The following is a 24,089-nucleotide window of genomic DNA, read 5'->3' on the forward strand; positions in this document are numbered from 1 at the left end:
CAAGAAAAAGGAATATTAGATCGCAACCCAAACTAAAAATTAAATGCCCAGGCATCCATACTGATAGAACTGGCTAAACACTGAATACACAGGGTGAAAGAGAAAAATCTCTCCTGGAGAATTTTCAGTAGTAAACATGGATACTCCAGCTTCAGACAGGTGGAGATCAGCAGAGGTCAGTAGCAAGGATCCCCAAGGAAAGCAGGGAGTTCTGGTGTGGCTCAATAAACTCAAGCTAAGGGGCCCTGCAGGACACACAGCCAGTCCCAGACACACATAGATGGAAAACATGGGGGAGGAAGCCACATACAGACAGAATCAGAGGCTTGAAGGATGTGGTCACAAGCCAGGGGAGGCTGGAGCCCCTAGAAGCTGGAAGAGGCAGGGAGGACCTTCCCCTGGAGCCTCCAAAGGGAGTAGGACACTGGGACACTTGATCTTGGACTTATGCCTCTAGAACTGGGTGCCAATAAATTTCTGTTTTGTTTTTTTGCCAGGTCTTAGTTGCAGCATGCACAATCTATTTCCCTGACCAGGGATCGATCCCAGGCCCCCTCCATTGGGAGCGCTGTCCTAGCCACTAGAGCACCAAGGAAGTCCCTCAAATTCCTATAGTTTTTAAACTGCAGTGTGGTGTATTGTGTTCAGCCACTCGGGAAGCTCACACAAGTGACCTTTTTGGAGGTCACACAGGTGGCAGGTGGAAGAGTTAGGGTTTCAGCCTGGGCACCCAGGAGGGGACCAGCCAGGGCAGCATAGCCAAGGGCCAAGATCTCCTGGCAGAGTCTTCACACACACCTGCCTCCACCTGGGGTCTCACTTAGCACCAGCCTTCTCCTAAGGCCTGCATCCCTCAATGACCAGGATCCAAGGGCATCATGAATGCCTGGAGCATCCCCAGCCCTGCCCCAAGGGAAAACCCCACAGCAAGAGACCAGAGCACCAGAAATTTATTGAACACTCTGCTTTTCCCAAAGCACAACTAGCCACACCCACAGGGATTGTGGGAGGGAGAGAGTGGGGTAGTCTCCCAGTCCCACTCTCCTGTGCCAGGCCAGGGTGACCAGCAGGAGGACATCCCAGAGCCAGGCTGGGGGCAGAGGACACAGAGAGGGGAAGAGGACAGTCTGAGGGTGAAGGCTTCTGTCTGGAAGTCCCACGTCCCCAGTACAATGCGAGAGGGGTATGTAGAGCAGATGGGGCCCTGAGAACAACCAAAGGGCACCAGGAATGCAACACACATTCTCCAAAGAGGGTGACACCATTTTTTAAGATGAAGCTCCTGTCCTGGGTCGCAGGGAACACACAGGCTCGAGCACGCGCACACACATACACAAAAATGTTACACTTCTGCGAAGAGGGGCAGAGCCCCAGAGACCCAAGCCAAAAACTGGGAGCGGGTCAAGCAGGGACTGGAATGAAGCCCCCCGATTTATCACTTGGGGTGAGTTTTTGTTTTTTTCTTCTCAAAAGGGATATGTAAAAATCCACAGCAAATCATGCCAAATTCATTAAGAATAATAAAAACCCAGCCTCTCTCTCCTCATTTAAGCATCACATGGGGCCAAAATAGCTCACCGAGGAAGTGGCGGGGAAGTGACCAGGCCGGGTGCCACCTCCCCAATTGGAGCCTGGGGGCGGATAGCGCAGGCAGCCCAGCTGCTGGCTTTAATCTGGAAAGCTGGGCAGGGAGGGGGCGGGGGCCACCCCAAGGGGAAGAGCACGTTTCCAAGGGAAAATTCTAAAAATAATAAAAGATATTTGAGCGGATGGTACTGGAGGTTTTGGCGCTGGGGGTGGGGATGGGGGTGGGGCCGCCATCAGCTGCGCTGCTCCAGGTAGGCGGACAGGAGCAGCCCTGGTGGCAGGAAGTCCAGGTGGCGATTGCTGACCTTCATCTGCCGCTTGCCCTCCAGGTCAGCGCCTGCAGCGGAGACAGGCAAGATTAGGAAGAAGGCGAGGGTGCTGGCACCCAGAGACAGAGCCCTCTGCCCACCCTGAGGGAGGTTCCCAGGAGTTAGGTTGCCCCACCTCCCAGGTCCCAGGGCAGTGTATTCAGCAGCTCCTACTTCCAGCCTGCTTTCCCTCTTCCATTACTTATCCCGTGTCCTAATGGCACCCAGATGAACTACTGAGACACACTGGCCCAGTGTCAAGGGGACTAAACGAGGGTCCTGCCCCCTTTGGTCTCCCACGCCCTCAGAGGAAATTCCAGGCCCTAGGTGACTCAGTCCCCACTGACCTCCCTTTTCCCAACTCATGTCACCCCAAAACCTGAATATAGCAGTACACAACCCAAGCTAGGGCCAACTCCCAGCCTCTGCCCTGGCTGTTCCCTCTTCCTTGATCCCCATATTCTAGGGCGGTTCTCCTACGTTCAGGCCAGGGTCCTACTCTGGCAGATAGACACCCCCAGCCCAGCCCCTCCATGCCAAGTCAATGGGAACAAAAGCAAGTGTGGGAGCTACACCTCCCTCAGAGCCATCCTGAGAGGAACCATCTTGGGGTTGCCATGGAAACTGTTTCCTCCACAACTCTGGGCAGGAGACAGATAGGCCTGGAAAATATGGACCCTGTGGGACGCCAAGGGCCATGAAGGGCCTGCGAGGACCCTCCCTGGGGGGACTTTGTCCCAACAGCATCCCCACTGAAAAAGGGGGTGCTGGACCCTGGAGGGGAGACTTGCCAAAAGTCACACTTGTGGCACAATGGAGGCGGGCTACAGCCAAGTGAGAACTCTACAGACACTAGGGTCCCCTCATCTCATCAGGCCCCTGAAGATGCAGACAGAGGCATGTCTGTGTCCACAGCATCATCCATCATGGGAACAGAGGTACAGGAGCTGCTGTTGAATTAAGGCAGCATCCCCCTGTTACCTTTGTGCTCATGATGTCCCTCCTCCCCTGATGCCTATTGCTGGGTGAAAAGACGCCAGTAAGCCCAGCCTCAGTTTCCCCGGGATAGAATCAGCTAACTGGGGCCCAGGGGCCACCAGGCACTTACTGGCTGAGATGAGATCCATGTACTGGCAGATGGCGTGAAGCAGGAGCCTTTCAAAGCTGCAGAGAATGGGTGGTGAGTGGCCCGAGCTGGGCACCGTGGGAGGGGGGTGCCCACTGCACCTCTCCCCACACATTCACCTGTTGTCCAGCATGGCCGTGTACACGGCCTGGGGGGACACAGAAAAGAATCTCAGCAGCCGCTCCTCCCAGGTCTCCAGTGTTTCCTGCAGGAGAGACAGGTCCAGCGGTCAGGTCAGCTGTGGCACCCTGGCCCCCCAAATCCATGCCAGCCTCTGGAGCCCAAAGTCTTGGGTTCAAATGTGGCCTCTGACTCACTACATGAAGCTACTTAACCATTGCCAAGGATACCAGGCACTTAGACATATCCACACTTTTGAATGTCTCAGGCTTCTGCCTGGTGAACTACACATCCATCAGTACCCAACTTCCTTGCCCCTGCCGCTCCCACCCTCAAGGAGAGCCCTTGCCCAGCTCTGAGTCCTGCACTCTGATCACATTGGTCTGTATCCTGCCCATCTCCATCACACCCCGTTCACTGGGTTTCTGGTCTCCCCTCAACCCAGCCCCTAGTTAAGAAGCTGAGAAAAAAGGCCTTCAAGAAAGACCAAAGACAAAGAGAGGCAAGAGAGTACAAGGCCGGAGCCTGGTACTCACCATGGGAATGCGGCTCCGCTTGAGAACAGCTCGCAGACGCCTACTGATGCGCTGGAAGCACTCCCGGGGCGTGTAGGCCGGGTCCTCTGCGCGGAGAGTCCGAGCAGTGGGGCAGATGAGGGAGCACTGCCCCAGGCTCCACCCACACAGGAGACTCTACCCTACCCACACTGGCCCCGCCCACACCGGGGTCCTCCCATCTACAAAGCCCCGCCTACAAATCAGACTCCTCCCCTACCTGTTCTGGTCCCACCCCCACCAGGCTCCTCCCTACCTGCCCTGGCCCCACCCTCTCACCCTAGGCCACGCCCCCACCATCTGACCGCCCCCGCCCCCGCCCCCCAGGCCACGCACCCATCATGCCTCTGACTGCCAGTTGGACCCTAGATCCAGACCCACCTCTCCGCCGGTCTTCACCGCGGGTAGGCCCCCTCCTCCGTGCCTTGCTCTTGCCCTCATCCTCCAGGTAGCGGAGAACACGCTCCTGCTCCTCCCCAGAGCGGTTCATGAAGTCGTTCCAGATCTGGAAGAGAGGCAGGCAGGCCCTGACCGATGACTGCGCACTCTCAAGCCTCAGTTCCCCCATTTGGCCAATGCACATGGTGGGGCCACAAGCACACAGAATTACTCCTCGTGGACACATTTGACCACTGGGTCAACAGTTTGTGGATCATCTGTGTTGGGGGGTGTCAGTATGGACCAAATACCTTCCCAATTCTGTCAGTAATTCCAAGGTAAGCAAACGAACCTCAGGTGCTGGAAGGTTCTGGGGTGGAGGGGTTGCTGGCCTCTTGAGGGAGACCCAGGGACGTTCATCAAGGGACCAGAGAGGGTTCAGTGGAAGCAGTGCTGGTGGTTTGGGGGAGGGGGGAGCCAGGCAAGACATGGGACCCCACCTCCACATAGGTCTCATTGCTGCAGGCTTCTGCAAAGATGCCAGGTGCCGCGGGGGGTGCCAGGTCCCCATCCTCCGGGCCAGGTGTTCCTCCTTCTGTCTCCAGCAGGGTCAGGAGGTACTGTGCTAAATGGAAACAAACAGTCTCTGGGCTGGGGGTCACCCCAGGCTTCATGGGGTCCAGAGGCCCATGTTTCCTCCCATCCCCCCCACCTCTATATTTAGGGCCTTTACTCTCCGGCTCACACCAGCCTCCCCTCCTCCACACTCCAGCTGTCTTTCCCAGAAGACACAGGAACTGTCCAGCCTCCAAAACTCCTTCTACGCCTGGCTTGGTTTGTTGAATTCCTACACCACCTTTAGGGCCCCAGCTCCAATGCCCAGAGCTTCCTCACATTGTCCAGCTCAGGGCCAGGCTCAGATAACAGAACATGCACGCCATTGCTGTCTGAGGCCTAGGAGCCCCCAGGAGGCGCCCTTTGACCCCTGCTCACTGTTCTCCAGGCGCTGGAGGCTCTTCCGCCCCTTGGCCTTGGGCACGAGGTCTGAGTTCCGCACAGCCTGGTTGATGAAGTGCTGCTTCCGCCGGGAGGCCGAGAGCCTCTTCACCTGGGAGCTGGCTAGAGCGGGCAGGCAGCCCGGAAGGGGCCTGTGGGTCAGGTTTGGGGTTGGGGGGGCAGTCCTCAGGGCCAAAACAGGCCAGGACCCCCAGGAAGAACCCTACCATCACCGCTCTCTCACAGCCAACCCCGGCTTGGTTTCCCTCTGCAGTGGGAAGCTCACCCCCATTGCACGTGGAGCCCTGGACCCTTAGAATGTCACTGTGCGGCATCGCTCAGGAGGCAGATACCATTGAAGACAGATGAGTAAACCAAGGCTCACTGAAGGGAAGCCACACATTGGTGGGGGCGGTGAGGGGGCTGAGGAAGCTGCTCCCCTTGCTCCCAGGCTTCCAGGTTTGAGCTGCAAGCCATTGAGGCCCGCGTCTCCTTCCTCTGGGAGTTTCTCAAGAGATTTAATTTGATGATGCATTCCTACCTGCCCCCCAGCCCCTAGCCTCTGACAGCAGGTAAACCAGAAAACAGCCCCCAGAAGCTAAGGCGCTACCTGAACCTACCTGCTATGTGCTCAGGGCCTGGATGGGGAAAGTAGGCAGAGTGGCCCCCTCTGAGCACAGGTACTAATCCTGGAAATGGATTAGTGGCCCAGGCAGGCCTCCCACTGGGAACCTGAGGGCCAGGCAGTAGGTGGCTATGTGGGAGGGAGGGGGCAGGTATTGAATGGAAACTTCCTAGTAAGAAGCTGCAGGGCTGTCATGGTCAGCCCGTAGTCAGGGTCCCACCAGGCTCAGAAACCCTCATACTGAGAGGCTGACGGTAGATTCTGAGCCTTGGAGGGTCTGGGGTGCCAGGACTCCCCCTTCCTCCTTGCCCTGCACTCTGGTCCTAGCCCACCAGGCACCCCCTCTGTGCTGGCTGTCCCCCACCCCACTGGATGCCCGTGCCCCAGGCTCCTCACTCCTCACTCCCATCTCCTTTTGCCTTCTGTTCAAACCTCCCCAGCCCCTCACTGATTTCTTCTCCTGATGGCCACACCTCCTACCTCCCTGCCCACAACCCACCATGACCTCCATGTGCAGGTAGGGTCTGGTGTCCATTGCACCCTGGTCTGGCATACAGTAGGTGCTCAGAAAATAATCACCCAATCAGGTCTCCAACAAAACCCCATGACTTCAAGACTGAGTAGAACCCAGAGTCCAGAATTTCACCCAAACTTTCCTGGTGTTTGGGTGATCCCAAGACACAAATTAAAAACAGTGTGACTCCTCATATACAAACAGCTGCTAGAAAATGCCATGAAGCCCTAGGATATGAAACAAGGTGCCTCTAAGAGGTTAGGAGTGAAGCCCATGCTTATTAAGGCTTATACATATAAAACTCCTTGAAAGGAAAGCTATGACAAACCTGGACAGCGTATTAAAAAGCAAAGACATCACTATACAAAGGCCTGTATAGTCAAAGCTATGGTTTTTCTAGTAGTCATGTATGGATGTTTGACAGTTGGACCATAAAGAAGGCTGAACACTGAAGAACTGATGCTTTCGAATTGTGGCCTTGGAGAAGACTCTTCAGAGTCCCCTGGACTACAAAGAGATCAAACCGGTCAGTCCTAAAGGAAATCAACCCTGAATATTCACTGGAAGGACTGATGGTGAAGCTGAAGCTCCAATACTTTGGCCACTTTATGTGAAGAGCTTTCTCACTGGAAAAGACCCTGATCTGAGGAAGAGTGAGGGCAGGAGGAGAAGGCGGCGGCAGAGGATGAGATGGTTAGATGGCATCACTAACTCAATGGACGTGAGTTTGAGGAAATTCCGGGAGATAGTGAAGGACGGGGAAGACTGGCATGTGGCCATACATAGGGTCGCAAAGAGTCGGACACAACTTAGCCACTGAACAAAACAGAGTCCCCAGTGTTAAGTTCTTGCCCTGGACAGGAAGGTTGTTACATCTTGATCAGGAAGCAAACAGGCTGATGAGCCCCATCTATGAAGAATTAGCTGCTGGATAAATTAATCTGGCACAAGTACCCATCAGTGGAGACACACAATCAGTGGATAGGATTCAAGCACTTTCACTACTGGGGCCTGAATTCAGTCCCTGGTCAGGGAACTAAGATCCCACAGGAAGCACTGAGCAGCCAATAAGAAAAACAAAATAGGAGACCAGCATGCAGGCAGAGGCAGGGGTCAAGCCTGGTATCTCAGCCTTGAGCTTGAATCCCAGCTATGACACTTAACTCTGTGACCCAGAGCCTCAGGTCTTTCTCTGCAAAGAGGATAAGAATGTCCCCCTGCCAGTCCAGGAGGGGCACTCAGAGCCAAGAGAAACCAGGACACACACCTCTCCCCAAGCTGCCACCTGCTTAGTTTCCTCCTGTGACTGGGAGCTCACCCCCTGAGCCACAAGACTGATCACAGCAACATTCCTGGTTAAGTGACAGTCCTTGGTTAATCAATCACTGTCACAATAGGAGGCAAATACTACCATCCAGACACCCTTTATTCAGATTTGCAAACCAAGGAGCAAAGTCTTTATCCCAAGGTCCCACAGCAGCAAAGAAGGCAACTGGGAGAGGATGGGGCAAATCAAGTCAGCACATAGCCAGTGACTCTGAGGCTGGATGTGACCTTCCCGAGGCCCGGGCACCAACACCCCAAGCTCCAGATTCAGCCGTGGCCTCCTCAGGGCTCTGAAACCTGTGTCTCCACCCCAGCAGCTGGACGCATGCCAGGATGGTGCCTGGTAGGGCTGATAACAAGACCACATCCGGGGGGAGCTGTTGGGAACATCAGAGCTGGGTGGGACACAGGGAGAGGTCAGGCCCTTGGGGTGTGGGGCTCCCTGTTACTTCAGGACCCAACGTGGAACCAGGGTTGGAACCTGGTCTGAGCAGGACCACTCCCAAGCCACCAGCCTCTGCTTCCCTCTGGGGCCACAGTGGGGTGAGGGGCTCAAACTCAGGTCTGGTGGACCCCTCAGACCACACCCCACTGTGCTAAGATCCAGCTGCTCCCTGCCCTGCTCCACCACTACCTGTGGCTCCCCAGCACCCTCAAGGCAAGGCTCAGACCCTCCCTGGCCTGGCACTGCACTTGCCTGGTCCCACAGGGCTCCTTGCTCTGTAGGATCCCAGCACCTTCCAGCAGGAGCCTTGGGGCTGATAGCAGGACATCCATGCCCTACCCTGTCTCTCCCTTTCACTCCCTCTGCTCCAGGCACTGAGTCCTTTTACTGCATTTTAAACCCACCTCAGGCCCTTTGCATGTGCTCAGCCTCCTGCCTGAAGCAACCTTTTCCTGGCTCCCAGTCTAGGCTCAAAAGTTACCTCATGGGAGAAACCACCCCGCCCCCAAGCTGGCCCAATCAGCCCCATTTCCGGCTTCACCAGTTGGCATCAGCAACCAGCTGGCCCTCACACTTGTTTACTCCTGGTTCTCACCTCCTTCACTAACCCCAAATGATAAGGACAGGGTCCCTCTCTGCCCTTGCTGGGCCCTCAGCACCTGGCCCCCAGCAGGTTCTCAAGAGCTATTTGTTGAATGAATACCTGAACTTCTGTTTATACTCACCCAAGTGCCAGTTCATTTGGGTGGCCAGAAGCTGGCCACCCAAAGAGACCACTTTACAGACGGGGAAACTGACCACACAGAAAGGCACCTGAGGTTTCCTGGACCAGGCAGGCCTCAGGGAAAAGTCTATACCTGGCAGGGGCCAACATCCAACAGGGATGGATGGGCCTGATGGTGGGAACAGCTGCTAAGCCAGGTTGGCCCCGGGGAGGACAGACAAGCTCCTTTGCCTCCCCCAACTCTGCTCCCCAGTTTTGAGACTGGCCTTTGACATCCACTCCTCTGGGCAAAAATACACCTTCTCAGGCACAGGCCCCTCCCCCAGGGACAGGCCAGAGAGGAACCTACTTCCCCAGCAGGAAACCAAGGAGGGCTCAGAGCGGAGGTGACTCAGGTTGGGGTGGGGCTGACTGGAGAGCAAACCACCACCCCACCCAGAACACAGAGGTGAGGGGGGTGGGGACAGGTCAGAGGGACTCTGCTGTCAGGTAAATTACCCACTTTGGGTGGTTAAGGCCCTTTAAAAGGGGGTAAATAACCACATCTGTAGACACCGGTATAGCTTCTCGGTAAATACCCGGGTGGAAGTAATAACACCAAATAAAAAAATACAATAAAGCAGTCATAAAATACCAAAATGATAAAATTATTTTAAGACACCTACAATAGTAAGCTATTTAAGATAATTATCAAAGAACAGATGGTCCACTTTGCTGGGCACCTCCAACCGCAGGGTCACCAGCCCCAGCCACTCTGAGAGGGGGCCCGTTGTTCCATTTTACAGATGGGGAGACCGAGGCACAGCAGCGGGTACTAACCTGCCCAGGCCGTTTGGACGCCCATGAAGGAGCAGAAACGGAACACAAGCAACCAGGGTGGACCGTGGGGATTTCTGAATAAATACTCCGGTTAGGAAGAAACCTACGACCCCCCCAACTCCGGGGGTGGGTGGGTACCCATATGGGGTCGTCCACCCGCTTCCAGTCTACGTCCCAGGACACACAGCCTCGTGTTAACCGGCTGTGTAAGACCCCCTTTCTTCTGGGTGTTCACCCGGAGAAAAACAAAGAGCGCGTCCGCCTGGAAGTTGGGAGCAGACAACCCCGACGGGTACCCAGGACCGGTGCTGAGTGAATCCCCAGCTTGGAGACACGAACAGCTGCCAGTGGGAAAACTCCAGATCACCACCGGCGCGGTGACGGGTACGTCGCGCTCAGCAGCAGCGCCTCCCCGGAGCCGGCGATTCGGCGCCTGGGACCCCCGAGGCTCCGGGATTCCAGCGCCCGGGGCTCCGCAAACGTGGACGCGGGGATGCCCCGCTGCGCTCCGGCAAGTACCCAGGCATGACGGGGATGGGGTTTCCCCAGGAACACCCTGTAACAACAAAGCCCCTCGCCACCCAGCTCCACTCGAGTGGGGTACCCCCAGGAAAAGGGGCGGGGCGGGGGCTGCCGCCCGCGAAGGGTAAGGGGTGGGGGCCCCGGAAGCGCGCCCCGCCCGCCCCCAAGCAGCGCTCACAGCGTCCGCCGCCCGCTCGGGACGACCCTCGCCGCCGCCGCTGTTTCCTCGGGACCGGCCTCAGGGTTCTCCAGAACGACCATAGCTTGGATTCCGCCGCCGCTGCTGGCGCCGCCGCCCGGCAGGGCCTTCTCCGGGCCCGGCAGGAAGTGACGGGCGCCCGGAGGCGGGCTAAGGCGGAGCCTGGAGGCTGGACATGCCGGGCGGGGACCCGGCCACGTCCCGGCCAGGCCCCGGCGGCGGGCCGGTGACACCGAGGCCCCTGCCCCAGGGGACACAGCGGCCCCCTGGCCGCTGCCGGGCTGTGGGCAGAGCCCCCTGCCCCCGGGGGACCGTGGGGAAATTGAGGCCTGGGGAGGGAGGCAGGAAGGGGACGTCGTTTTCAAATGTTTGGACAGACCTAGTGCCCCGTGCCACACACCACCCCACCCCACCCCACAGCTGCAGCAGGGCTCTCCTTCCACCAGCCCCCTCCGGGAACCTCCTTCAAAGAGCAGCCTCCAGATCCCCGTTGAGTGCCTCAGTTTACTCTTCTCTAAAGATACAACGTTGAAAGAACTGATGCTGAAGCTCAAGCTCCAATGCTTTGGCCACCTGATGCGAAGAACTGACTCATTGGAAAAGACCCTGATGCTGGGAAAGACTGAAGGCAGGAGGAGAAGGGGACAACAGAGGATGAGATGGTTGGATGGCATCACCTACTCGATGGACATGAGTTTGAGCAAGCCCTGGGAGTTGGTGATGGACAGGGAAGCCTAGCATGTTGCAGTCGGTGGGTTCGCAAAGAGTCAGACAGGACTGAGCAACTGAACAAAACTGAAAGATACAACACGGACTTCTCTGGTGGTCCTGTGGCTGAGACTCCTCCAGCCCAGTGCAAGGGTCCAGGTTTGATCCCCGGTCAGGGAACTAGAGTCTGCTTGCCTCAATTAAGACCTGCTGTAGACAAATAAATAAATAGAAAATAAACATTAAAGAAAAAAAAAGGAACAAAGCTAGCGGCACCTTTCTTTGCCTTTTAGAATTTATTCATTTAGCAAATGCCCACTGTCACGGGGGTAGCGGCTAAGCTCTCCAGACCCAAGTGGTAATCAAACAGACCTCTTCCCCTGTGTGGGATCAGGAAGAGAGGACTTTTGGAAAGAGGATTAACATATGCAAAAGTGAGAAGGGTGTGGCAGCCAGAAGGAACAGTCAGTGTAAAGGTCCTGGGGCATCCAGATAGCCAGAGCAGGATAATGGGAGAAGAGGGTGGTGATGGGCAGAATAGAGATAGAGAAGAGGGGATAGACCAAAGGTGGTCCTTCAATGATAGATCTGGTTTTTGACCCAAGGGCAATGGGTAGCCAGGGGAGGTTTAAGAACAGAAACTTAGAGCTGCTCTAGAATCTAGAATCCATCCTTCATTCCACAAGAAAAGTGGGAAACTGGGACCATGATGGGCCTTCCCAGATGATGCTAGTGGTAAAGAACCCCCCTGCCAACGCAGGTAGACATAAGAGACCCAGGTTTGATCCCTGTGTGGGGAAGATCTCTTGGAAAGGGAAATGGCAACCCACTCCAGTATTCTTGCCTAGAGAATCCCATGGACAAAGGAGCTTGGTGGACTACAGTCCATGGGGTCGAAAAGAATCAGACACAACTGAAGCAACTTAGCACGCGTGTTCACAAGACCATGACATGGGACAGCAAGGGATGCAACCCACCCAGATCCAGCCTGGTGGACACTACACAGGACAAATGATCACACTGCTGTAACAAGTGAAGAGCAAGAGAAGAAGAAAAAAAAGAGGAGGAACTATTACAAGACCCAAGAAAGCACACACTGTATGACCTCATGCAGATAAACATGGAAGGAAGGGAAAGAATCAAGGTGATGGGAAATGGGATCTCTGGGGACAGTGCTTGGGCAAGGTCTCTAGGTGTAGGGGCGATATTTGGTCTCCAACTCTAGCCCACGATGACCAGCCACTCAACAAATGTGCCAACCTGGGTCTTGACCTGATTCTCGAGCCCCGCTCATTCTGTCCTCACCCTTTTATTTTCTCCCCTTGACTCATTCCTCTCCTCACCTGCCCCCTTTTTTTTGGCAGAGGTGGGGGAGGACAGCACAGTGGGGCATTTGGGATCCCCAACCAGGGATCAAACCTACATCCCCTGCCATGGAACCACAGAGCCTTAACCACTGGACCACCAGGGAAGTCCCTGTCATCACCTTCCTAACACCCTCCCAGATCCTTGGCCTTCCCAGGAGCCACCGCTGTCCCCCAGAATCCCACCCCCCTTCTCACTGCTCTCCCAGGCCCACGCAGCTGAGCAGCCTCCCCAGAACAGTTTCTCCCCTCTCCAAGTATCCTGGGGTCTCCTCATCCTAACCTGGCCCTCATTACCACCCCTGTGTGCTTAGTCACTTCAGTCATGTCCAACTATCTGTGACCCCTTGGACTGTACAGTCTGTAGGAGAGACTGCCAGTCTCTCTGTCCATGGGGTTCCCCTGGCAAGAATACTGGAGTAGGTTGCCATGCCCTCCTCCAGGGGATCTTCTCCACCCAGGGATCAAATCTGCGCCTGCTGCATTGCAGGTGGATCCTTTACTACTGAGGCACTGGGAAAGCCCCTCCAATACAACCCCAAAGGGATGTTTTTCCCTTTTCTGAATTTTTAGGCCATTGTCATGATGCTGAAGGTATGAAAGGGGTGAACAGAGAAATGTTTACCTTCCCCCCATCCCAGGCTCATTGTACTTTCTTCTGGAGATGTTTAATACACTTTGGTGCCCATGCACATTTTTAAAATTAATTAATTTTTTTACTATGCTGGATCTTCATTGCTGCACTCAGGCTTTCTCTAGTTGCAGACAGCGGAGGTTACTCATTGAGCTGGCTTCTCTTGTTGCAAAGCACAGGCTCTAGATTGGGCTTCAGTAGTTGTAGCACGTGGGCTTAGTTGCCCCCTGGTATATGGAATCTTCCCAGATGGACCAGGGATTGAACCTGTGTCCCCTGAATTGGCAGGCAGATTCCTAACCACTAGACCACCAGGAATGTCCCTTGTGCATACTTCATTGTTTTTCCGCCTTTTAATCTTTGTGTTACACAGAGGACAGCATCTTTTCTTCTGCACCTTCATGCCCTGTTTCCTGCCTCACAGGCTATTACCTGGGATACATTTTTGAGTGTGGATTTGGAGATCAACGTAGTTCTCTATAAACTGCCCTCCACCTGGTTCCCACCAGCAGCAGCACAGGTGACTGTGTCCCCAGTGCAGACAGTGGCCAGTTGATTGCCCATTAAGGGGAAGGTGGACAATCCCTAGGGATCTGATTTGCATCAAAGTCTTGGGAAGGTTGAGTTAGTGAAAGAACAGGCATATTCTGACCACCAGATTCTGGGCAACCCTCCCTTGCCCTGAACCTTCCATGGTTCCCCAGTGTCCTGGGACAAATCCTGGCAGCAGTGATACTCAGGGCCTGTGAGGGCTGGCCTCACCACCAGCCCAGAGCCCCAGCCCCATGGAAGGTCAGAGGCACGGCCTCTAACAGGCCTCATCCCCTAGTTTCTGAGGCTTTGTCCCTCTGCTTTTCTTGCTGGTGAGTCTCCTGGGGTAAGGATGGGTCCTTCCCTGGTCTACAGCATCCTCCAGAAAGCCTACCGCTCCCCCTGCTCTGCTCCACACTCCCTTCCCCAGTCCTCCGCCTGTGCTCTCACCCTTACCTTGGAGGGGGAGGACGAGATGCGGGAGCAGGGTGTTGCTCCGGCGAACAGAGGGCGCACAGATAGAGGAGGGAGTGGCCAGAGGCTGCAGGAGAGGCGGGAAGGCGGGGCACGGTGGGATGAGGGGTATAAACGCGCAGTGGCTGCAGCTGAGGATTCCAGAAAAGCTGCGACCCAGACTTGGTAGCGCATGCCCGGAGGGTGATCGGGAAAGTCACGACAGTAGAGTGCAATCCCGGAGGGTGGTCAGGAGGAAGAGGGTGGCAATGCAGCCCTTGTCCGCGTCCGGGCCTAACGCGTCCTGGTGGGCGCCGGCCAACACAACCGTCTGCCCGGGCTGTGGCGCCAACACCTCGGACCGCGCGATCCCTGCGCCTTGGCCCGTGGACGCCTGGTTGGTGCCGCTCTTCTTCGGCGCGCTGATGCTGCTCGGCCTGACAGGGAACTCACTGGTCATCTTCGTCATCTGTCGCCACAAGCAGATGCGGACGGTGACCAACTTCTACATCGGTGAGCGTCCGGCGCTTCACGGTGCCGGAGGGCCATTCTGGGGGTCTACGAGAGGGCGCAGTGGCACCCCACTCCAGTACTCTTGCCTGGACAATCCCATGGATGGAGGAGCCTGGTAGGCTGCAGTCCATGGGGTCGCTGAGAGTAGGACACGACTCAGTGACTTCACTTTCACTTTTCACTTTCATGCATTGGAGAAGGAAATGGCAACCCACTCCAGTGTTCTTGCCTGGAGAATCCCATGGACGGGTGAGCCCGGTGGGCTGCCGTCTATGGGGTCGCACAGAGTCGGACACGACTGAAGCGATTTAGCAGTAGCAGCAGCAGCAACGAGAGGGTGTAGTGGCCGGGGGGCGCCTCTAGCGGTGAGTCGGGGTCCTCTCAGTTGGGGATTTCTCCGCTTCAGGGCCCCTGGTCCTTTCCCTACTGTCCCTGTACCTTAGGCTGGAGGTCTCCAAATGTGGCGTTGAAGAGTTCCATCTTGACTGGAGTAGCTAAAAGGGAGGTTGGAGAGTGTGGCCCATGGAGCGCTGGCCACTGCCACTCAAGGAAGATGTCCGATTGAAATGTGGTTCTTAGAACACCATATGGGATGAATAAAAGGAGTGGGGGAAACACTGAGCGGCCCACGGGCCCCCAGTTGGCAACCACTGCCCCAGAGGCTCAGTTTATACGTTTGTGCGATGAGGGTGCCCTAGCCGGGTGAGTACTCACTCGGTCCATGTTCTCCATTCTCTGTTGTCTGGCACCCCTCAAATTGCAGATGAGAAAACTGAGGCTCAGAGGGCAAGGGCCTATTTGCCGTCCCGACAGGGGGGAGCAGGGCCCATTACTGCCTGAATGGCTACAAAGCAGGTGCTGGGTGAGGGGTGTTTGAAATATAAAAAAGTGAGAATAAGCGCCCAACTTCTCTGCCCACCGATGCTGGGGTCTCTCTGGGTGCCTCCCGAGCCGCCCTGCTGGTCACTCGGACAAAAGCGAGACCCAGGAGGCTGGGCCAGGTCGCTGAAGGGCTAGGGCGATGCGCCCCACATTCAGAACCCGCGCGTCCTCCGCCTGCAGCCAACCTGGCGGCCACGGACTTAATGTTCCTGCTGTGCTGCGTGCCCTTCACCGCTCTGCTCTACCCGCTGCCCGACTGGGTTCTGGGCGACTTCATGTGCAAGTTTCTCAACTACATCCAGCAGGTGCGCGGGCTGAGGGCAGGAGGGCCGGGGACGGAGTCTGGGTGTGGGCGGGGTCGGACCTCCTGCGGGCTGGTGAGAGCCAAGGGCGATTGTGGAGGTGGGCGGGGCAGAGTCTGGGTTGGGGCGCGGACCGCCTCCCTGCCGCCTGGTGAGGGCCAGGGACCCGGTGTGGAGGTGGGCGGGGCGGGCACTGGGTCTGAGTGGGTAGGGCTGGGGCAGGTATTGGGATCCTACTAGGATGGCTCTGCCTCTCCTAGTCTCAGTCTTGGCGGTTTCAGGCTACCCCCGAAGGCTCCTCCCTCCGCCACCATCCTGGGGTCCTCTCTGGCACCCCTTTCTCCTGCCCCTTCAACTGTGGGCCCTGGAGACCTTCCCGGGTCAGGTCCTGCCTGTACTCGAGTGGCTGGACAGTGGGGGACCCGCAAGGAGGGCGCGGACAGGGAAAGGCCCTCACGGGGCAGGGGCCACACGCCGGAATCCCATTTTTTCCCAGGTCTCGGTGCAGGCCACGTGCGCCACCCTGACCGCCATGAGCGTGGACCGCTGGTACGTGACAGTGTTCCCGCTGCGCGCCCTGCACCGCCGCACGCCCCGCCTGGCGCTGGCAGTCAGCCTCGGCATCTGGGTGGGTGAGTTCAGCGTGAGGGTCGCACGGGCTGGGGGAGACAAGTCTTCGTCCCTGGGCTCACCCCCTCACACTGCCTCGATCGTGCATCTGGGAAATGGGCGCACTAGCGTTCCCTGCAAGGGCCCCTGAGGGCGGGGACCCAAGTGGACCGGCGCCTAGCCGGCCCTCAGTGGCCCGCTGCCCGGGAGGCACCGGGGAGACCCGGGCCTTCTTGCGCCCCTCGTCCCCCCGCGGCAGGGTCTTCAGCAGGTCTCTGATGCAGGCTCGGCTGTCCTGTCGGCGCCGGTGTTCGCCCTACATCGCCTGTCTTCCGGACCCCGCACCTACTGCAGCGAGGCCTTCCCCAGCCGCGCCCTCGAGCGAGCCTTCGCTCTCTACAACCTGCTGGCGCTCTACCTGCTGCCACTGGTGGCCACTTGTGCCTGCTACGGGGCCATGCTGCGCCACTTGGGCCGGGCAGCCGCGCGCGCAGCGCCCGCCGGCGGCGCCCTGCAGGTGCGCGGCTGGGTGGGCGGGGCGCGGCCCGGCTGAGGGTGAGGGGAGTGAGGCGCATCTACGGGGTAGGGGGTGGGGGGCGGTGGCCCGGGTCGGGGGTAATTCGAGAGGGTCAAGAAGGGGAGCGCCCGAGGAGGGATGTAGTCGCCGCCGGCCCTTCGCCTTCCCTCTTCCCCCTCTTCTCTCCCCAGGGGCAGCTGCTGGTGGAGCGGGCGGGTGCCGTGCGGGCAAAGGTCTCGCGGCTGGTGGCGGCAGTGGTCCTGCTCTTCGCTGCCTGCTGGGGCCCCATCCAGCTGTTCCTGCTGCTGCAGGCGCTGGGCCCGGCCGGTGCCTGGCATCCGCGCAGTTACGCTGCCTACGCGCTCAAGATCTGGGCACACTGCATGTCCTACTGTAACTCGGCGCTGAACCCACTGCTCTACGCCTTCCTGGGCTCCCACTTCCGCCAGGCCTTCCGCCGCGTCTGCCCCTGCGCTCCCCGGCCGCTCCCGCGGCCCTGGCGGCCTGGACCCTCGGACCTTGCGGCCGCCCGCCAAACCCAGCTGCGACGCCTGGGCCAGGCCAGGCCCCCCGAAGTCAGGCAGCGGTAGTCCCGGGCTGAGCATGCTGTGCGTTCTGAGGGAACACACCGTGTCTCTCTGAGCCCTCTCTGAAGGGATCAAGACAGGCCCCTCTGAAACAGGCGGGCTTAAATAGCAGCTGCTATTATTCTGTTTTTGCCCAAAATCATAATAGTGAAAAGGCCTTGCCCTCTTGCAACATTTGATACAAATCTGCTGTATGTTTGCCACTGTTGATGCTGTAATTATTATTTCTGTGTTTCCTGAATTGAAGATGCTTTGATGCTGACATTTTCTGGAACTTTGGAGGAAGCTTCAATAGGGCTTTTCACATGCTGCCGTGTGGTTGACTGTACAATTGTTAAGACTGTACAAATGCCATTTTCAGAAATACTAAAAAGTGAACATGATGTACATCTTAAAATGGATGAAATAAGGTATTCTTCTTGGTACCTTGTGAGTGAGTCCTGGCTGGAAAATCATGGGTGTCATTGAATAAATAGCAGAGACATCACTTTGCAGACAAAGGTCCGTATAGTCAAAACTGTTTTTTGCAGTAGTCATGTATGGATATGAGAGTTGCAACAATCTTTATAGAAGGCTGAGTACCTTAGAATTGATGCTTTCGAATTGCAGTGCTGGAGAAGACTTGAAATCCCCTTGGACAGCAAGGAGATCAAACCAGTGAATCCTAAAGGAAATTAACCCTGAATATTTATTGGAAGGACTGATGCTGAAGCTGAAACTCCAATAATTTGACCATATGATGTGAAGAGCCAACACACTGGAAAAGACTGTGATGCTGGGAAAGATTGAAGGCACAAGGAAAATGTGGCAGAGGATGAGATGGTTAGATAGCATCAGCAACTCAATGGACATGAATTTGACCAAATTCTGGGAGACAGTGAAGGACTGGGAAGCCTGGCATGCTGCAGTCCATGGAGTCACAAAGAGTCAGACATGACTTAATGACTGAACAACAACCCAAGGGAGCAGGATTATTGCTACATAGCACACCCCCAAATAAAGAGGCATATAGCAGCATCAGTGTATTTTTCAAAACTAGTGTCATTAAAAAATATATATTTATTTGGCTGCAACAAGTCTTAGTTGCAGCACACAGCTCAGTTGCTCTGAAACATGTGATACTTAGTTCCCTGACCAAGGATAAAACCCATGTCCCCTGCATCACAAGGGGGAGTCTTAACCACTGGACCACCAGGGAAAACCCCAGCATCAGTGTATCACTGCTCACGGTTCTGTGGGTGAGCGGACCCAGCCAGGCAGTTCTTGTGATCCATGGGTGGTATTGGGTGGAGCCGCCAACCCAGCGGCTGGACTGGGAAGGCCAGAGAAGGATTTGCTCTCAGGCTGGTGGCCAGTGTGCTTCCATGGCTGCCTGGACTTCCTCCCAGCAGGGCCGTCTGGGGAAAGTCAGACTTCCTCCTGGGTGGAGACTTACAATTGGAGGAGGAGCTGCACAGCGTCCAAAGGCCTGCAACCTCACCCCTGCCGCAGGGAGTTGTTGGAAGCTGTCAGGGTCATAACCAGATTCAAGGTGTGGGGGGCAGAGCCACCTCATTGTGGGTTCAACGCATTTGTCTGTGGGGCAGGGGGGAGGGCTAGGGTCAGTCCCTGCAGGCCTCAGGCTTAGTCTCCCTGAAGGTCAACTGCCCATCTCGAGGAGGGCTCTGTCCCCCCAAATTATTAGGGGACATCCTAGGTCTCCAAAGAGCCCAAATGTGCAGAGATGTTATGTGAGAAGGGGAGGCCATTCTGACATTGACTTTGCCCTGACCCTTACCTGTGGCCTTTGCACAGACATGTCCCTTGTTGCTCCAGGTCACCCTCACCCTTGCTCATCTATCAAGTCTCAGCTCAGCTGCCTCCTCTTCCAGGAAGCCCTCCTGGATCCCAGCAGGCTGGGTCAGGCCCCTCACCTGGGCCCAGGGCTGCCCCATCTCAGCTCTGACATCCTTGTGCTATACTTGCTGGGTATGTATCTGGATTGGTCCCCCGAGTGTCCCCAGGGTTCAGCACACAGTAGGAGTGATGAAAAGAGATGGTGTGTGTACAGGGAATGACAGAATTTCTCTATGAAAAATGAATAAAAAAACAAACAAGGAGTTCCCTGGTGGTGCAGTGGACAAGAATCTGCCTGCTGAAGCAGAGGACACAGGTTCGATCCCTGGTCCAGGAAGATCCCACATGCCAAGGAGCAACTAAGCCTATGCACCACAATTACTAAGCCCACAAGCCCTAGAGCCCGTGCTCTGCAACGAGAGAAGCCACCACAATAAGAAGCCCGGGCACTGCAATAGACAGTAGCCCCCACTCACCACGACTAGAGGAAGCCCGTGAGCAGCAATGAAGACCCAGGGCAGCCAAAAATAAGCAAACAGTTCAAGGGGACTCTTAGGCATCTATCTCAGAGAAATAGAAACTTCTGTTCACACAAAACCATGGCTTCTCAGGTGGCACTAGTGATAAAGAACCCATCTGCCAATGCAGGAGACATAAGGGTCACAGGTTCAATCCCTGGGTTGGAAAGATCCTCTGGAGGAGGGCATGGCAACCCACTCCAGTATTCTTGCCTGGAGAATCCCATGGACAGAGGAGCCTGGAGGGCTACAGTCCATGCCACATACACATGATCATAGCAGCTTTATTTGTGATACTCCCAAACTGTCAACAAACCAGATGTCCTTCAATGGAGTAATTGAACAAACCATGGGCCGGTCCATCCACAATTGCTCAACTGTTCTAAGTTACGAACACACTGTTGATACACACACACCCACAGCAGATCTCTGGGAATGACGCTGAGTGTAGGAAGGAAGCCTGCGAAGGTTACATGAGGTATGACTCCGTCTGTGTAACCTCCTCAAGGTAACAAAAATATGGAATGGAGAGCAGATGTAGGGTGGTTAGGGTAGGAGATGACGGGAAGCAGACAGCATGCAGGACCTTTGTGATGGAGCCACTCTGGACACAAACCTGCACATGTGACTGAACTGCAGAGAAGGAAATGGGCACACACGAATACAAATGAAACGGGGTCCAGACCCACGGGTAGGACATAGCAACCCTAATACCCTGATTCCAGTGTTGAACTACATAGTTTTGCAAAATATCACTGTTGGGAGAAGCCTGGTGAAGGGCGTGAGGGAGCTATCTCTGCATTAGAATCCACAATACTCTTGAAAAAAAGTTTTTAAGAAATGATGTGGAAAAAAAAAAAAAAGAAATGATGTGAAAAGCTTGAAAGGGGACATCTAGGAAGCAACATCTTCCCAAAACCGCAGACCCTTGCTTTACCCCCAAGTCTCTTCATCCGGGGACTGTTTTCAGAGCCCCTTCTGTGTGCCAGGTGCTGTGTCTGAGGCACCCTCCGACCCCTGCCCATACAGAGCCCCTGTCTAGTCGGCAATGGGGCCAATAAGTGGTAAGCTACCTGCTGCTGCTGCTAAGTTGCTTCAGTCATGTCCAACTCTGTGCGACCCCATAGAGGGCAGCCTACCAGGCTCCCCCATCCCTGGGATTCTCCAGGCAAGAACACTGGAGTGGGTTGCCATTTCCTCCTCCAATGCATGAAAGTGAAAAGTGAAAGTGAAGTTGCTCAGTCATGTCAGACTCTTCGGGGCCTCATGGACTGCAGCCTACCAGGCTCCTCCGTCCATGGGATTTTCCAGGCAAGAATACTGGAGTGGGGTGCCATTGCCTTCTCCGGGTAAGCTACCTAGAGAGATGCAAATAAAAGCACTGCAAAGGGTTACTAAGGAGATATGGGTGTACTTTGTGAGCAACTGTAAACCAGACCACAATTCAGGGAAGGCTTCCTAGATGAGGTGAAGTCAGGAAATGTGACCTCACCTCAGACATGGGAAAGAGCATATCTGATGGAGGCCACAGCCAGTGCAAAGGCTGTGAGGCAGGGTATGCCTGGTGGATCTTAGAAATAGGTGGGAAGCAGGTAGGGCTTCCCAGGTAAGGATGGGAGATGAGAGAAGTGAGAACAGAGAGGTGGCTGAGACCTTATAAGCAAGGAGATGTGTTGGGTCTGTCCTGAGTGGGTGGGTGGGTAGGAGGCTTCTCAACAGGGAAGGGTGTGGTCTAAGGTATGAGGAGATTTTTTTTCAATTCATTATTTCGTTATTATGATTACTCTAACCTTTGTGGGGTGCTAGCAGCAGCCAAAGGCCAGTGCAGCTGATTTGGGTGGGGATGGGACCTGAAACCACAGCATGAGAATAAACCCCAGAGGTTAGGGTGGGTCAGGAGAGGGGTTAATTTCAATTTCAGATAAATAAACAGTGACAAAATTTTTAGTATCATTATGTCCTGTGCAAAATTGGGATATATATATAAATTATTCGTTGTTTTGCTTTAGAATTGTGATGCTAGAGAGGACTCTTGAGAATCTCTTGGACTGCAAGGAGATCAAACCAGTCAGTAGAGGAGAGTGAAAAAGTTGGTTTAAAACTCAACATTCAGAAAATTAAGATCATGGCATCCGGTCCCATCACTTCATGGCAAATAGATGGGAAAACAATGGAAACAGTGAGAAACTTTTTATTTTTGGACTCCCAAATCACTGCACATGGTGATTGCAGCCATGAAATTAAAAGACACTTGCTCCTTGGAAGAAAAGCTATGACCAACCTAGACAGCATATTAAAAAGCAAAGACATTACCTTGCCAACAAAGGTCCATCTAGTCAAAGCTATGGTTTTTCCAGTAGTCATGTATAGATGTGAGAGTTGGACCATAAGCAAAGCTGAGCCCCGAAGAATTGATGCTTTTGAACTGTGGTGTTGTTGAAGACTCTTGAGAGTCCCTTGGACTGCAAGGAGATCAAACCAGTCCATTCTCAAGGAAATCAGTCCTGAATATTCACTGGAAGGACTGATGCTGAAGCTGAAACTCCAATACTTTGGCCACCTGATGTGAAGAACTGACTCATTTGAAAAGACCCTGATGCTGGGAAAGATTGAAGGCGGGAGAAGAAGGGGATGACAAAGGATGAGATGGTTGGATGGCATCACTGACTCGATGGACATGAGTTTGAGTATGCTCTGGGAGTTGGTGATGGACAGGGAAGCCTGGCATGATGCAGTCCATGGGGTCCCAGAGTCGGACGTGACTGATTGACTGAACTGAACTGAAAGGAAATCAACCCTGAGTAATCATTGGAAGGACTGATGCTGAAGCTGAAGCTCCAATACTTTGGCCACTTGATACGAAGAACCGATTAGCTGCAAAAGACCCTGATGCTTGGAAAGATAGAGGGCAAAAGGAAAGGAGGCTTAGGGTTAGAGAAGGATGAGATGGTTAGACAGCATAACGGACTCAAATGGACGTGAGTTTGAGCAAACTCCGGGAGATAATGAAGAAGAGGGAGCCTGGCGTGCTGCTGTTCACGGGGTCGTAAAGAGTCAGATACAACTTAGCCACTGAACAACAATAACAGCAAATTCCTTGTTTATTGGAAATTCAAATGTAACTGCAAGCCCTATGTTTTATCATCAAATCTACGGGGTGGGGGGGGGGCATTTCAAAGGAGCCACAGGAAAGGCTCGGCTGGCCTGTTTCTTCATCCGACCTGGGAAACTCGTTTACAAGTGAAACGGCGCCCCCTGGCGGCCTCGGACTCGAGGCCCCGCCTCTGGCTGCATCCCGTATATACCCGGCAGGGGGCGCGCGCACTCCGCGGAGGATCGAGTCCACCTCACAAAGGAACCCCAGCGCTTGTAGGGAGTCTCTCCCCAGTACCCCAACCTGGACCCCGGGCTCAATGTGTGCCCGCTGCAAAATAAGTCACGTAGAGCTTCATTATGAATGTCCTGGGTCTCCTGGGCCCCTTCTATGATAAAATACTACTAATCACATTTTGCTGCTGCCTTGGTATAAAGACAAATTGTTTTAGGGTGGATTCGTGACTATACATTCCTTATAATGATACTCGATTTTTTTCATCTTATTCTAAGTTAAAATTACATTTTCACAGACCCTGGCTTGCAGAGACAAGGGAACCTGGAGGCCAAGTGTGGGTGACAAGAGAATGTCCTCGTACCAGGGGTTTGGGGGGCTGAGACATTTTGAGATTGAGATGGTGAATAGTTGAATTTGCCTTCCACCTCTGTGCAGACAGACATCAGAAATACCACAGGATTAGGAAGGACAGAGAGAACCTGTGAATTCATTCATTCAGACAACTTCATATGTCAGGCCCAGCCTTAGCACTGGACATGCAGCCAGCCATGCTCAAGGCTGACTGGCTGACTAGGTTAAATAAATACAGCTGTTTTGAATAGAACAGCCTGGAAGAAGATAAAAGAGTATGACCCGAGGTTCCACTTTGAGTGAGAAGGCAAAGCTGGGGAAGGGCGGGCCAGGCAAGGGAATGGCCAGGGTAACAGCCAGGGCAAAGGCCCTGAGGCAGAATATGTTTGAGGAAGAATGTATGTGGAAAGGTGGGCAGTTTGGAATCTGGGTAAACTTTTATTTATTTATTTAAATAATTTATTTTTAATTTATTTGGATGCACCAGATCATAGTTGAGGCATGTGGTATCTTTAATTGTGGCATAGGAACTCAGTTGCAGCATGTGGAGTCTAGTTTCCTGCACGCGTGCATGCTAAGTCACTTCAGTCGTGTCTGGCTCCATGGATTGTAGCCCTCCAGGCTCCTCTGTCCATGGGATTCTCCAGGCAAGAATACTGGAGTGGGTTGCCATTCCCTCCTCTGGGGAATCTTCCTGACCCATGGATCTT

General features: G+C 54.7%; 2 protein-coding genes across 2 annotated transcripts; one reads left to right on the plus strand and one right to left on the minus strand.

Moving 5' to 3' along the window:
* Positions 1 to 938: 938 nt before the first annotated feature.
* On the minus strand, positions 939 to 10,351 carry R3HDM4 (R3H domain containing 4). Its single transcript, XM_052643014.1, has 8 exons — positions 10,223 to 10,351; positions 5,067 to 5,221; positions 4,574 to 4,698; positions 4,077 to 4,200; positions 3,678 to 3,763; positions 3,141 to 3,226; positions 3,004 to 3,059; positions 939 to 1,924 (listed from the first exon to the last, which is right to left on the minus strand). The coding sequence occupies exons 1-8, from the start codon at positions 10,303 to 10,305 to the stop codon at positions 1,821 to 1,823; spliced, it is 819 nt and encodes a 272-aa protein (XP_052498974.1). The 5' UTR covers positions 10,306 to 10,351; the 3' UTR covers positions 939 to 1,820.
* A 3,851-nt stretch (positions 10,352 to 14,202) lies between these two features.
* On the plus strand, positions 14,203 to 17,346 carry KISS1R (KISS1 receptor). The gene is made up of 5 exons (XM_052644328.1): positions 14,203 to 14,446; positions 15,509 to 15,633; positions 16,127 to 16,262; positions 16,524 to 16,756; positions 16,948 to 17,346. Exons 1-5 carry the CDS (start codon positions 14,203 to 14,205, stop codon positions 17,344 to 17,346), a joined length of 1,137 nt encoding a protein of 378 aa, XP_052500288.1.
* The last annotated feature ends 6,743 nt before the right edge of the window (positions 17,347 to 24,089 follow it).

The sequence above is a fragment of the Budorcas taxicolor genome, chromosome 7 (genome assembly GCF_023091745.1).
Source record: "Budorcas taxicolor isolate Tak-1 chromosome 7, Takin1.1, whole genome shotgun sequence".
In the NCBI taxonomy this organism is placed as follows: Eukaryota; Metazoa; Chordata; class Mammalia; order Artiodactyla; family Bovidae; genus Budorcas; species Budorcas taxicolor.